This window comes from Corvus kubaryi, unplaced genomic scaffold (genome assembly GCF_017639235.1).
Source record: "Corvus kubaryi isolate FWS band 111438036 unplaced genomic scaffold, C.kubaryi_AGA036_p1.0 37266, whole genome shotgun sequence".
NCBI lineage: Eukaryota > Metazoa > Chordata > Aves > Passeriformes > Corvidae > Corvus > Corvus kubaryi.
The window spans coordinates 6627423-6639826 of record NW_024581081.1 but is presented as its reverse complement, the minus strand read 5'-3'; the positions used below and the strand labels follow the sequence as shown (position 1 = coordinate 6639826).

Below are 12404 nucleotides of genomic sequence, written 5' to 3'. Positions count from 1 at the left end.
CCCCAAAGTGTTTTATGGTGGACAGTCAATTAAAGAGATTCCTCTTCAAGCAAAATTTAAGAGTCTGGGAAAAGTTAAGGCAGAACATATATTGGCAGGGGCAAGCAATCATTTATTCCATTAGTCCCTTTCTCCCCAAACCCCGCTAAATTTACCAACGTGAAAGCACCCTCAAAGAGACATTCAGGTGAACACGTGGAATTCTTCCAAGGCTTTAAACAAGCAATTCCTTTGAAGCTGTAGCTGAGAGTTCCGCTCACACTTCCCAGCCATGCAAGACTGCAGAAGAGCAAAGTTCGCTGCTTAGAACAATCTTAGAAGATGACTGCTAGTGCATTTCTTTCCCATATTAGTTTGAACCTCTCTAGATAAATGTATTCTTCCAAACATGTTCAGACTCTCAGCCCAGCTTACTGTATTAGTACAGGGAGGAGGGGAAGCCACGGGAGGGGAGCTGTGCTTTTAAAACTAGAAACTGGATTCTCTTCAACCAGTTTAACTTCTGACCTTCTCAGCTGTTAGATCAAGTTATTGCAGCAGGCATGGAGCCAGACAAGTAAAACATAAGGGCATGCAAGTTGCTCTCCAGTCAGTTTCTGTCTCTTCAGCGACATGCAAAAGAAAGGTGCAACACATCAGATTGCAACTGAAAGGCTTTTTTTTAATCAAAAGACTAAATTCTGCTGTCAATCAGAATAATTGAGAAATGGATTTTTTTTATTTTTTTATTCCCATGTCAGAGAACTAACTGGGGCTAAAAAGGATAAATGGAAATTAGTAGTGCCTACCAGTAAAAACCAAGGCATGGAAGTAAGGAAGATCATGCTGTACTCCCACACTTTCATAACTGCTTTCGAGGTTTCTTCTGAGCCTAGGCACAAGCAGTTGCTGTCAATGACTGCATGGGGAGCTGCTAATCCCATTTTACATGTATGCTAGAAATAGCTTAAAGGGAAGTTAAATGGATACAATACTAAAATTTTTGGGAAAAGTTTAATCTTACAGATGTGAACTGAAAGAACGGTATATTGACTGGACCAGAAGACTTCAAATGAGAGCTGTACTTTATTTCTTTCTGTCACAGACAAGCTGAGTGATCAGTGACAAGTTAGTTATCCTTTTTGTGCAAGTAACCTTTAAGGCAAAACTGAAATTACCCAGTTTTTTTCAGCAAAAAGTGTTGTACAAAGAAACAGTGGAGTTATCTGATAGAATTACCAGTTGTTTCTTAAGTAATGTACACAGTCACTTCGCATGAATGTGTTTGGTGTTTTCTCTGAACTGAAATCATAGCCCCAGTGGTGACAACACAAGTTTCCCACCTTCTGCAGTGGGTCCCTGCATTTCACCCTGTGTGTCTGTGTACCCCAGTCTCAGACAGGACACGTGCTAATCAAGATACAGAAAAAACCAGCAAGTTTATGAAAGGCACAGAAAACGAAAACTTTATTTTTATGTTGCCTGAAAACACAACTCTGCCTCCCCTGACGAAAGCATCAATGTCTATACACTTAAGACCAAGTACATACTCATACAGACTTTATCACGAAGTTTTAGTAAAAAACCAAACAAAACATTAAAAAGTACACATGAATTCAACAGTTCTTTAGAAAAAGTATTAAAAAACCCTGGTGAGAATCATGCTTGTCCCTGAACGTAGAGTTCATAGTTTGCTTTTAGCACAAATTCAAAGTAAGCATTGTATTTCAAGTTGCCGAGTTCGTTTGCTTGAAGCAAGTCCTTCACCTCTGGTAAATACTCACTCAGCTGAACTCCTACAACACAAACCCATTTATTACAACACTGATAAATGCACTTTGCACGAGCAGTTAATATCACTTTTGAGTAAACACCTGTGCCTGCCTCAGAGGATTTGGGAAGCTCTGATTCTGTTATACATGTCAAGAAATACAACAAAGCTCAAGTAGCCTGTAAAACGGAGTTAATTTTCTTCTTTACCCAGAGTTCAGTAATTTAATAATTAAACCTAAAATCCAAACTTTACCTAAATAAAAATAATAATAAATAAAAGAAAGGAAAGAGGAAAGAAACCTCAGTTATACAATAACTATGTATCAGTTGCAACAGTTCAGGGTAGGGTGTGCAAGTCTTACAAATGCAAGGAAATCGAGAGGATTGAACACAGAACTGAAACTGTCCTGAAGAACTTAATTCTTGTATTTTTCACGTGAAGCCTTCTCTGTTCTGGGAAAAGTTTCTATGCAGTAATATTTAAAACAGGCTTTGACTCTCAGTTGCTTCCCTCCTCTCCCTCCCTCCTCCAGCTGTAACTTTCACAGCCATAACTTCCTACAGTCAGCTTTAAGTAGAAAATGGGAGGTGTTTTGGTTTTTTTTTTAAACTTTTGGAAACGGAAAACAAAAGGAAAAAAAAATTTTGGCTAAAATGGATTAAGTTCTTCTGAGTGATAGTCAATTATTTATTATCCTGGATCTTACAGAAGATACATATTTACCTCCAGAAGACCTACTTTACTGCACAGTAAGCAACTGCTGAAAACCTGCTGAGTGCCCTACTGAGCAAAGAACTTTAGAATACTAAGATTATAACCAAGAAATCTGCTCATCGCTTACCCCCCCTGAACAGTTTACAGAGATAAAATTAGCTCCATATGATATTAACTGTCTAGTGGAATGAATTTTTTATTACTCTGAGAATTTATTAATGCTACTTTTACATGCTAATGTTGATCTTAAACAGCTTTTGAAACAACGATTTCAAGACATTCAATTATATTTAAGTCCACTTTACCTTCTTTCAATAGCTTTTGTAGTATTTTCACAAATATACTATCTTTAGATGCTTCAATTGGATCATCTCTACCATCTGAACAGGACCATCTGAAAGTCAAAGAATAATTTGGGGAGAGAATTGCACAGACAAAATACTAGGAAAACTAACAAGAAATAAAAACACAGGAAAATTTGATAGATTATCAAAGGTGATTAACACATGTCCACATGGAAACATTATGTGCTTGGTTATAGCTCAAAGCAAAAGGTTTTTTCTACCTTGTGTTAATTAGTCTTTATTACAAGAGTAAAACTGGAATGAAATTGCACTACTATAATGTAGTCTAGTTAGGAGAACAGAAATGTTTCCCATCTTCTAAACCATTAAAAACCCCAACCAAACAACATTATTTCTTTGATAAATAGAAGTATTATCCATTGAGATAACTACCTATTCTCAGTAATTATATTTTACAACTGAGGTGAAGAACGTGTAGATTTATTTTCTTGGCAGAATAAAGCAAGAGAAGCAATTCTCTAACGTGAAAAAAAATCAAAATAAAACAAAAATCAAACATTGAGAAAAGAAAGGAGGAAAAAATCCGCAGAATCTAAGTTGCAGGCCTGTAACAGCACACACAGTCCCAAAACAAATCGTTTGTCTCCTTTGTGATTAAACGTGAAGACTGAATGCCAGTCTCACCTGTGATACAAAAAAATCCCAGATTTTTCTAAGAGGAAGATTGTTTTAAATGACAATTTCCCATCCTTGCGGAGCTTTATATGTACCAGTTTTAAGTCAACACCAACCTAACTTGTTTTGCTGTGGTTCTAACCTTTCAGTTGTTAAAATTTCCTGTTCCATGTGCTAAGCTGTCAGACAACACTGGTTCTCATATCACTCCCTAAACTACCATGGGCCAGTGGGACATGCTTGTAACAGATCTGGACCTGGATCCAGAAGCTATTACTGACAAATCCTCTGTACTTCACTGGTTTTACCCTGGATGTCTCTTCAGCTCCTAAATGTCTAGAATTACATCTTTAATTCTGTTAGGAAGCATGTGAGGAAAGGAGGGAGGGCAGGGAGATTTCCTCCTCTTGGGCACAGAGGAGGACAGTGAGGACACTAGCAGAACACCAGGCACACACTCAGCAAGGCTCTCCATCCTACCCAAGAGCCTTACCACCATCTGTAGCCCTCAAGCTAGAAACCACAGGCCATCCTTAAAAGCAGGTACTGTAACATGTCGAATGCTTACTTTTGCACACAGATGAAAGTTAACACTACCTCTCTGTAAGCCTTTGTGAGCTCAGCTGGGACATCAAGTTTTCTACACACTATTCGGTGTAAAGTCTGCATCTCAAATTGCACCTGGTTAGCTGCCAGGGTGGCCAAAATCTTGTCAGCATTATACGTGTTTGAACTGTGCTACATTCAAAACCCTGTGCTTGTCCAGGGTAGATAGGTCATAAACCAATAACTGGACTGGTGTCATGTAGGAGTTCTGGAATAGTGTGAACCTCTTTCTGCTTGTTATTTGTGTTATATGTGCACATAACTTAGTCATGCAATTAGGAATTTATTTCCTAGACACCACGGTCCTTTGGAATCTATCCTATGCGTAAGTGTGAATCCAAATGCTGCTAATTTCCATTTTAATCACAAATGGCACAGTGCATTTGGAATGTGTTCTCTCCTCATCTTTTCTTCCTTAGGTCCCTCCTGGAACATAGATAGGAGTTAGGAAAGGCAGAAGACTCCTGAAAGTTAGAAAGGAAAGCGAGGAAATGCCATTTGAGCTATTTAACCTGGGAGAGAACAGTATCACTGCATGATGAGAAGATTCTTGTGACCAACTGGATTCTGCCTGTACTGGGTTTTGAACATCCATAAGAGTGGCTCTTCTAAGCACTATTTAGGCTTTTATCTCTCACAGCCTAGAATGCAGCTTTAACTCAAAAAGGTCGTGAAATTGCCAGTGTGGTTCAATGGCAAAACCCAAGTGAAATAAAAGCTTGCAGGAGTCACCTATGCCTATGTTACTTTTAATAAAAAGCTTCTATTTGAGATGATTCAAAGGACAAAAAAAAAAAAAAAAAGGTTCAGGATTGGTCACTTCTTTTACCTCAAGATAGGGTTCAAGAACAAAAGCTGCATGGGTTCATTTCTGTGTCAGGTGCCAGGACTGCATAGTAGGTTGCCAGTGAGATAAACCAACAAAGTACTGCAGATTTTTTTTTGCTGGGGTTTCACTTTACAAATAAGAATATATGTTCTGATCAGATACATTATACTTTACTAACCTTATCCTATGAAATTAAATCTTTTTGGTGAATTAGAGAATAGTACACAAAAATATAATTCTGGAAAAGCTGTGTCACAATAACTTATATTTGTACTTACCCATCTCTTTGGAGAGCCTTACAGAGAATTTTAAGTTTAAGATCATTTACATCAACTTCTTCTTCCTTCAATTCATATAAAGAGAAAAGACAGACAAACTAAAATTTTTGGGTTTTCTACAAAGAAATAATCACTCTGTCACACAGACTGCACCAATAAATCAGACTCTTCAATCACCAAACATAATTTTTAACATACGCTGTTTTAACAGGTGATCTGATCGGACTGTTGAAACATCAAACACTGTTTCCATTGAAATCATGGATACAGACTTTCTACAATACATCACCACTCAACTGCTGAAGACCAACTAACACAAAAGGACACATTTTAAAATACCAATTTGTACAACATTGTATTCTAGGCAAATTTTATTTTACCATGTGCTAAATGATGACTGAAGTTAAAGTTCTTTTTTCGTTATGGCCAAGCTAACTAACATGCATTAGTGTCCACATTAAGATATGTTTTATGAAGATATTAGTAAATATCTTCAAAGATACACATTTGATTTCAAAAGGGCAGTTTCTTCATTGCACAGAAACTACCACCTCCAATTTGTGCTGAATGGTTCTACACAAGTTGTTAGAAGCTTTAATATCTGTGGGGAAAAAAATTCTACATCTCATGGGTTTAGAGTAGCATTTATTTAATTTAGATGAAAAAAAATACAGTTGGAAAAAAAGTAGATGGCAAATCTGTGGTTCAAAGCTATTTACATGTTAAAAAGTGGTGACTATCCCACATTACCTCATGACCATCAGTGAAACTGCCAAGAGGGAAGACACAAGAACTAAGCTTCTAAAAACAGCTGATCTTTGTCCTGTTTGGAGACAGCCTGTAGGGAAGCAAGGCTCTAAAAAAGAAACTCTAGACTATAAATGGGAAGTGAAGATGAAGAGTGTAATTTTTCTTAAATTATCTAAACCACATTTGGCATTAAGTCTCCAGTGACTTAAAAACAAACTGAAAAAACACATCAGGGGTTGCTTTAATTACCATACACTAAGCCAATATGTTCATTAACTAGAGATGCACCATCCTAGCTTAAATAATAATAAAAAAGTCTCCAGGTTAGAAATCCTTCAAAAAGTTTTCTTACCTCATCAATATATTCTAGCAGATCAAGTGCCTTCTTGAAGTCATATTCATTGGCTCTTCTGTTCTCATCACATATAAACATCTATGAAATCAGAGATTAACATGGAGAATTATTTTTAGCCTGCAAACTAACGTAACTGGTATCAGGGACAACCCACTGTGGGAAGACCACCACGTATTTTCTGCTTACATGACCTGCTCATGAAAATATGTCTTGATTCAACTGCTAGTATTTTTATAGTAAGGAATATACTTCAGGTTTTAGAGCAGCATTCCACCTACGTGACAATGGTCTGTGGGCAAATGATACTGGATACAAGGCTGCTGGGTTTCAAATTTAAGTGCCATTTAAGGCTGTAACATTCCTGGACTACTGTAGCCAGAGCTCAGCTCCACAAATAAGCTCTCCGAATTATTTCGGTAATTAAGCTCAAAGCAGTACTTCAGCACATGTGCTGCCTTTCACCTCTTAAAAACAAGTTCCCCCTCAGTATTTCATATCCCCCAATTATAAATTAGTACTTCAAAGGAAAATTAGCATTAACACTCTTTTAATTTACACTTTCTGAGTTTCATTCTTGCATTGCAAGGAGCAAGTATGAACACTGGTTTGACAATAAAAGAGAATTCAGAAAGAAAACTGTTGTGGCGCCAGCACTTGCCAAGCCCTGACTGACACTTCCTACCCTTCCCTAATCCCACAGCCAGCCTTACTCAAAAGACGCAGGTAAGGATTTCACAGTCTGCTATTAGCACAGTTTTAGCATGCTAGTTTACATGTCAGCTTTTGATTTTCCACAGGATTACAGAAAAATACGGAGCTACAAAACTGACACCCAGACAGGACTGACTTCTTTTACAATGTATTGCTGTTATTCATGGGAGTATTTTTTGTGTGCATCACTGGATGGTAAAAATATGTGGCAAACAAGGCAAAATCAGTAAGGTTACTGGTTCCTGGTTACCACCAGAAAGGAGTGAGAAAAAGGAATCAGCACTGTTACTTATCCCTGTACTGGAACAGTTCACATTTTTGTTTCATTACAGGTTAGATTTTTGTAAAAGAAGACAAAAGTAGAAAGACTTCCGGTGCCTCTTTGCAACAGGTGACCAAAAGCCTCTTCCTGTTTCTAGTTCTTCCTTTTTCTATCTTGCAGCATCCTTCTCCACTAAGATAGAATTGTTTGTTCATTCTGCCTTCCAAGTTCTGCCCTACTGAGAATGTAAAGGAAGGTAAAAACTGTTCTCACATCCAAAAACTGGTTTAGACCAATAAATCAACTTCTGGCACTGATCTGATTTGCTTTTTCTCGTAGCAGCCCTCCAAAGCACACAGTCACAACAGAAAAAACTAGCACTAAACCCATCATTCTGATGTTTGGTGCTGGTAGAACTAAGCAAAGTTGAACTAATTCATACATCAGATCTTTAGGTGCTTAGCAAGTCATATAAGGGATAAAGGCAGCTGTGACCTCCTCATTTATTTTACCACAAAGAGGCAGAAAACATCCTGGAAGTTTACCTGTGTAATGAAGAAAACACAAAGCACTTACATCAATAAGCTGAGATGCAGACAACACTGGCATATCGTTGAGGTTCAACTGCTTCTCTGCCAGGAGTTGTTCGGGAAGTGTCTCCTGATGTAACAAAAAGCGCTCCTGCTCTGATATTTCTTGTAGTCATTTAAGGAAATGAATGTTTCATGTTATTAAAATGTAATAATAAATTTTGTGGCACAACAGTAACTGTCAAGTCACAACATTATTCAAGCCTACAAGTGTTTGTTATGAAGCATTCCATTTGGACTCTCATCCACGTTCCCAAAGCACAGAAATACTTCCACTTCAATACCGCCATCCTAGTGAATTAGTTCTTACTTTTCACTCATGTTCCCAGCGTAATAAAAAATGGATAACTCCAATTTTGCCCCAAAACTTCAAAATTAATACACAGGATTGGATGGAAGCTGTTGCACTGTGCAGGAAAGTAAGCTGGTTGCAACTTCAAGGAGCTGTGCCATGGACTTGTTCCATCTCATGAACTGTTCAGTTTTCGACAGTTTTATACTTGCCAGTATGATCTGCTTTAGGATCAGAAACTTGCTAGTCTGAGACATTCAAAATGGAATAAACATCAACCACACTGTATGAACCCTGCCCTTCCCACCAACTTCCACTGCATGGTAGAATAGGGAAAATAATTCTATGGAGCATTTTATCTGTTTGGAGGAATAAGCAAAATGTGGCAGAAATAATTAGCCTTTCTTTATCAATAGGAAAGTGATACACAAAGAAATTAAGTTTTAAACACTGCACCATGTGCCACACAGAAATGTGTAGCAGAATAAAGTCCAGAGCAAATTTTGAGAATCCTCTAGTCCACTTAAATAAAGCTTTGGTTTTCTCATTTTTCATTTTTAAATTTTCTTATTTAAAGGTGAGATTCTTCACATCAGCATAGGCATTTTCACAGTGATAAAAAACTAAATTTAAACTTCAAGATTTCATGCAGTGTTTTACAACTTAGAAGATAGATAATACATTATTATTATGAGCTAAAAATAATTTGTAAAGCTTACTTAGTTAACATAATCATTACCAGGCTTTTTCAACAGCATTTAAGAACTATTCATTACCTAGATGGATAAATACGCAGATAAACAGAAGTTAAGCTTGAGCAGCAACCCTGAGTCAATATTCCAAAGCGTCCCCCTGGTGGCCAGAATCCTTTAACCAGTAGTGCAGAATTGCTTTTTCTCACACTCACAGCACATGTGCTGCACTAACAGTATTTTCCAAAGGCATACGAATGGCAGAGCAGTGGAACCATTGCATTTGGTAATGAAGCAGGACAGATATTTGTACTTTTCCTGTTCACATCATTTCGGATAGAGCACAATGAAACACTGTCATGGTAACCTTTCTAGATACAGAGAGCAAAACCCTGAGAAAGCACATCTTGATCACACCTGTATATATTTGTAATTACATTACAACACGGTTACTGGATTTCCATGTACAGCCTAAGAGCCTCAGGACCTGAGAAGAATTCAAAACTGAAAGCCATTCTATAAATAAGCTCTACGAAATTAAGTAATTTTTACCTTGCATCTGAAATATAAAATGCAGATTCATTAAAATACATTCAGTGTGAATGGTTTACAACTTTCACTTCTCAAAGTACAAGTGCAGCTTGTTATTTATGCCAATATTTCACACGTTAGTAGAACAAGTGGAAAGGTACAAATTTGCCATGCTCGTAATCCTAACTCACATGTGAAAGTGAATACTTTCAAGGAAGTAATACTTTCAAGAAAGTGAATACTACAAGGAAGACAGCTTACTGCCTCATGCTGTCTTCCTTGCGGCTTCCTAAAATGAGCAAAACCATCAGCCCATTTATCCGTACCACACTAAGCGCTCTCAACATAAAAAAATCAGCTATCTGCAAAATTAGTGGGATTCTAATTCAGTAATTTGTCTTTTCTTCACTTTGCCCTATTCTTATTTCTTACCTTCTATTTTCTCTTGTAGGATGTCTTCTGAGAAGTCAGAGGCTAGTGCAGCTAATTTGCTCAAGCCAAGAAGTGTCTTCTTCTTTGCAAAATATCGTGTCTCCATATTTGCTAAAGTCTGCAATGTTCTGTGAGCCTAAAATTAGAAATCAGTTTTATAAATTAGGATTGGAAGGTTAACAGACAAGAGTTTTATCTGAAAGGAAGTCTCACAGCTATTTATTGTTTGTAACACTGTAACCCTTCTTTTTAAAGGTTGTCCAGTTTGCACAATAAAACTCTGCATTACACTCTTCAGGAAAAGACACAGCCCTCTCTTCCAACAATATATTAAAAAAAAAAAAAAAATCTTTTCAGTACTAATAAAAAATCCCCTACCTTTCTCTCAAACGATAAATTGCAACTTCACACATTGTATCTTTAGGATCTAATTCAATACTCTGCCATGAAATTAGGCAAATATGTTTTGACAGAACACTTTTGCATGCAGATTGATTTACCTGTTAATTCGGGAATTTGAAAAAAAAAAATGTGTATAACTGCTGCAGTAACCCAACACAGAGGCAAGAATTTGTTTATCAGTCAAAGGCACAGCTTCTGAGAACTTCCTCAGAAATAAACTATCTAAACTGAATTAACTGTGTATTTTAGAACCCTTATTCCCCTCTTCGAAGTGCTTTGCTAAGAAAACTTCAATTGACACAAATGGAATATTACAATATTCTCAGAGTGGATTTTGTTTGTTTTGGTTGGGGTTGGTGGGTGGGGCTTTTTTGTTTAAGAGAGATATGGCATTATGAACCTAGAATTTGCAGTAGGATAAATGTTCCCATGGTTTGCATGCTTAACAGATGTGCATGTGGATTGAAGGAAGCCATTTTTGATTTGAAACAATTTTAACTGTTAAATGAAATGCAGAAGGATGGAAAGACTGACCAGCAAGAAGAGGGAATGTAACTGGAAAGCCCAGAAGGCAACAAATGATCATGTTTAAAAACAATGTCATGTTAATCTACCCCCATGCACACTTGCTATAAAAAAATACTTTAAACTATGAATGTAAGTGATTAAAATTATCAATAGCTTTTCTACTTTCACGATACCTCCAAATTCTTTAGCTTTAAGATGTTAGTCTTGAAATAGAAGTTTCAGTTTTTCCCTCACTGGACAGTATTTCAGTGCTGTTGATATTCACTATAAATCCCCAATTCCATTGAAGTAGTGATCATGTAGCCAAACCAAACTTCCTTAGTAAAAAGTACTAGCCACCAACTATGGATGAAAAGCAGCCCTGATTTCCATTACATGGTACAGTGGCTTAGATAATAGATGGTGCCTGAAGGGAGACTTTCGGTACTCCATTAATTATCTGGCATCTTTCCCCTAACTCACCTGGATAAGCTGTCTTTTGATGGGGAAGAGTCATAACTAGGTAAGTTATCTGCTTGAATACATACTTGACCTGTTCAACATGTGGTATTTCCATTTGGCTGTATTTAAGAAACCCTACCTTTTGCAAATCCTGGCTATTGATGTCATGTAACCAGCTCAGATGTTCATGTGCTTGCAAGAAACTGGCCAGCTGTCCATGCTGAGCAATAGGCTGAGATAACAGTTTTCCTCGCTTTCCTTTTTCTAGATACCAGCGAAACAGGAAATCTGAAAAGTTCTGAAGATAACAGGAATATGAACAAATTTTAAAAGTTACATTTCAGTATCTGGTTTGTCTCCTAAGACAAAGTGCTTTATAAAATACAATTGGTAAGAAAATAGTAAGAAGCTGCTTGATAAATCCAGACACACACACACCACAAAATACACTGTTGATAAAAAACCCAGTAAGAGCCCTGATCGAAAGTGTTTAAAGCATTCATGCGGTCTCTGCAACAGATGCTGATAAACACAGAATCCTTCAATTAAAGCGATGGAAGCGCCAAAAGCAGATTCTCCACATTAATACACAAGAACAGGAATCACATCAATCACAATTCTTCTAGTCTCAATTTCATACCAGTTCCTTTGCCCCCCTTGAAACTCCATGCTTACTATGTCCTTTCATAAATAAGTTTACTTCCGCTGTCACCGTTTTTGAAACATTCCCTCCTACCTACAAGTTAACCTGCAACCTTACTTCTTCCAGGCATTGTTTAAACAAACTTTTTTTTACAAGAAAAAGCATCCTATTTTATCCTCAAAAACTTCCATGTGAAATAACTCATCAGGATTTCTGTTCGAGATTTAATTTAGTCTTTTCAGGACAATATTAGAGTAATGTTAAATTTTAATTCCATGAACAATTTAAAAAATGAAGTCTGAAGAGGCCATCAGTCTGATAGTCTATCCATTAGACTTATCTATTCAGCTGTACATTTGCCACAGTATCTTCTTTTCAGGAAGTCTTACATTTCCCCTTTAAAATAAAACATGTGAAGTGTTAAAAAAGAGGTAATTTATGCCCTTTGACAGGCTGAGTATTTAAGAAGTACTATTTAAACAGCTTGCTATAATTTCTATTACTGATACTTCTGGTTTTTGTTATTATAACAACTTTTATATACTCTCTTTACTAGGAAACATGTAGACTGCAGGATTTCTCTTTCCCCAATAGCTGTGGAAAGCTAAACAAATT

At 36.9% G+C, this 12404-nt stretch overlaps 1 protein-coding gene across 2 annotated transcripts in view; it reads right to left on the bottom strand.

Moving 5' to 3' along the window:
• Positions 1-1418: 1418 nt before the first annotated feature.
• NUP133 (nucleoporin 133) overlaps positions 1419-12404 on the bottom strand; it is a 30018-nt gene continuing 19032 nt past the window's right edge. For both annotated transcript variants that reach the window (XM_042025236.1, XM_042025235.1), the window contains exons 20-26: positions 11286-11444; positions 9776-9911; positions 7815-7933; positions 6263-6343; positions 5161-5225; positions 2773-2861; positions 1419-1775 (exon numbers count right to left, since the gene is read on the bottom strand). In XM_042025236.1, the coding sequence (XP_041881170.1) occupies positions 1639-1775; positions 2773-2861; positions 5161-5225; positions 6263-6343; positions 7815-7933; positions 9776-9911; positions 11286-11444 (786 nt within the window). In that variant the 3' untranslated portion in view covers positions 1419-1638. The remainder of the gene's footprint in view (positions 1776-2772; positions 2862-5160; positions 5226-6262; positions 6344-7814; positions 7934-9775; positions 9912-11285; positions 11445-12404) is intronic.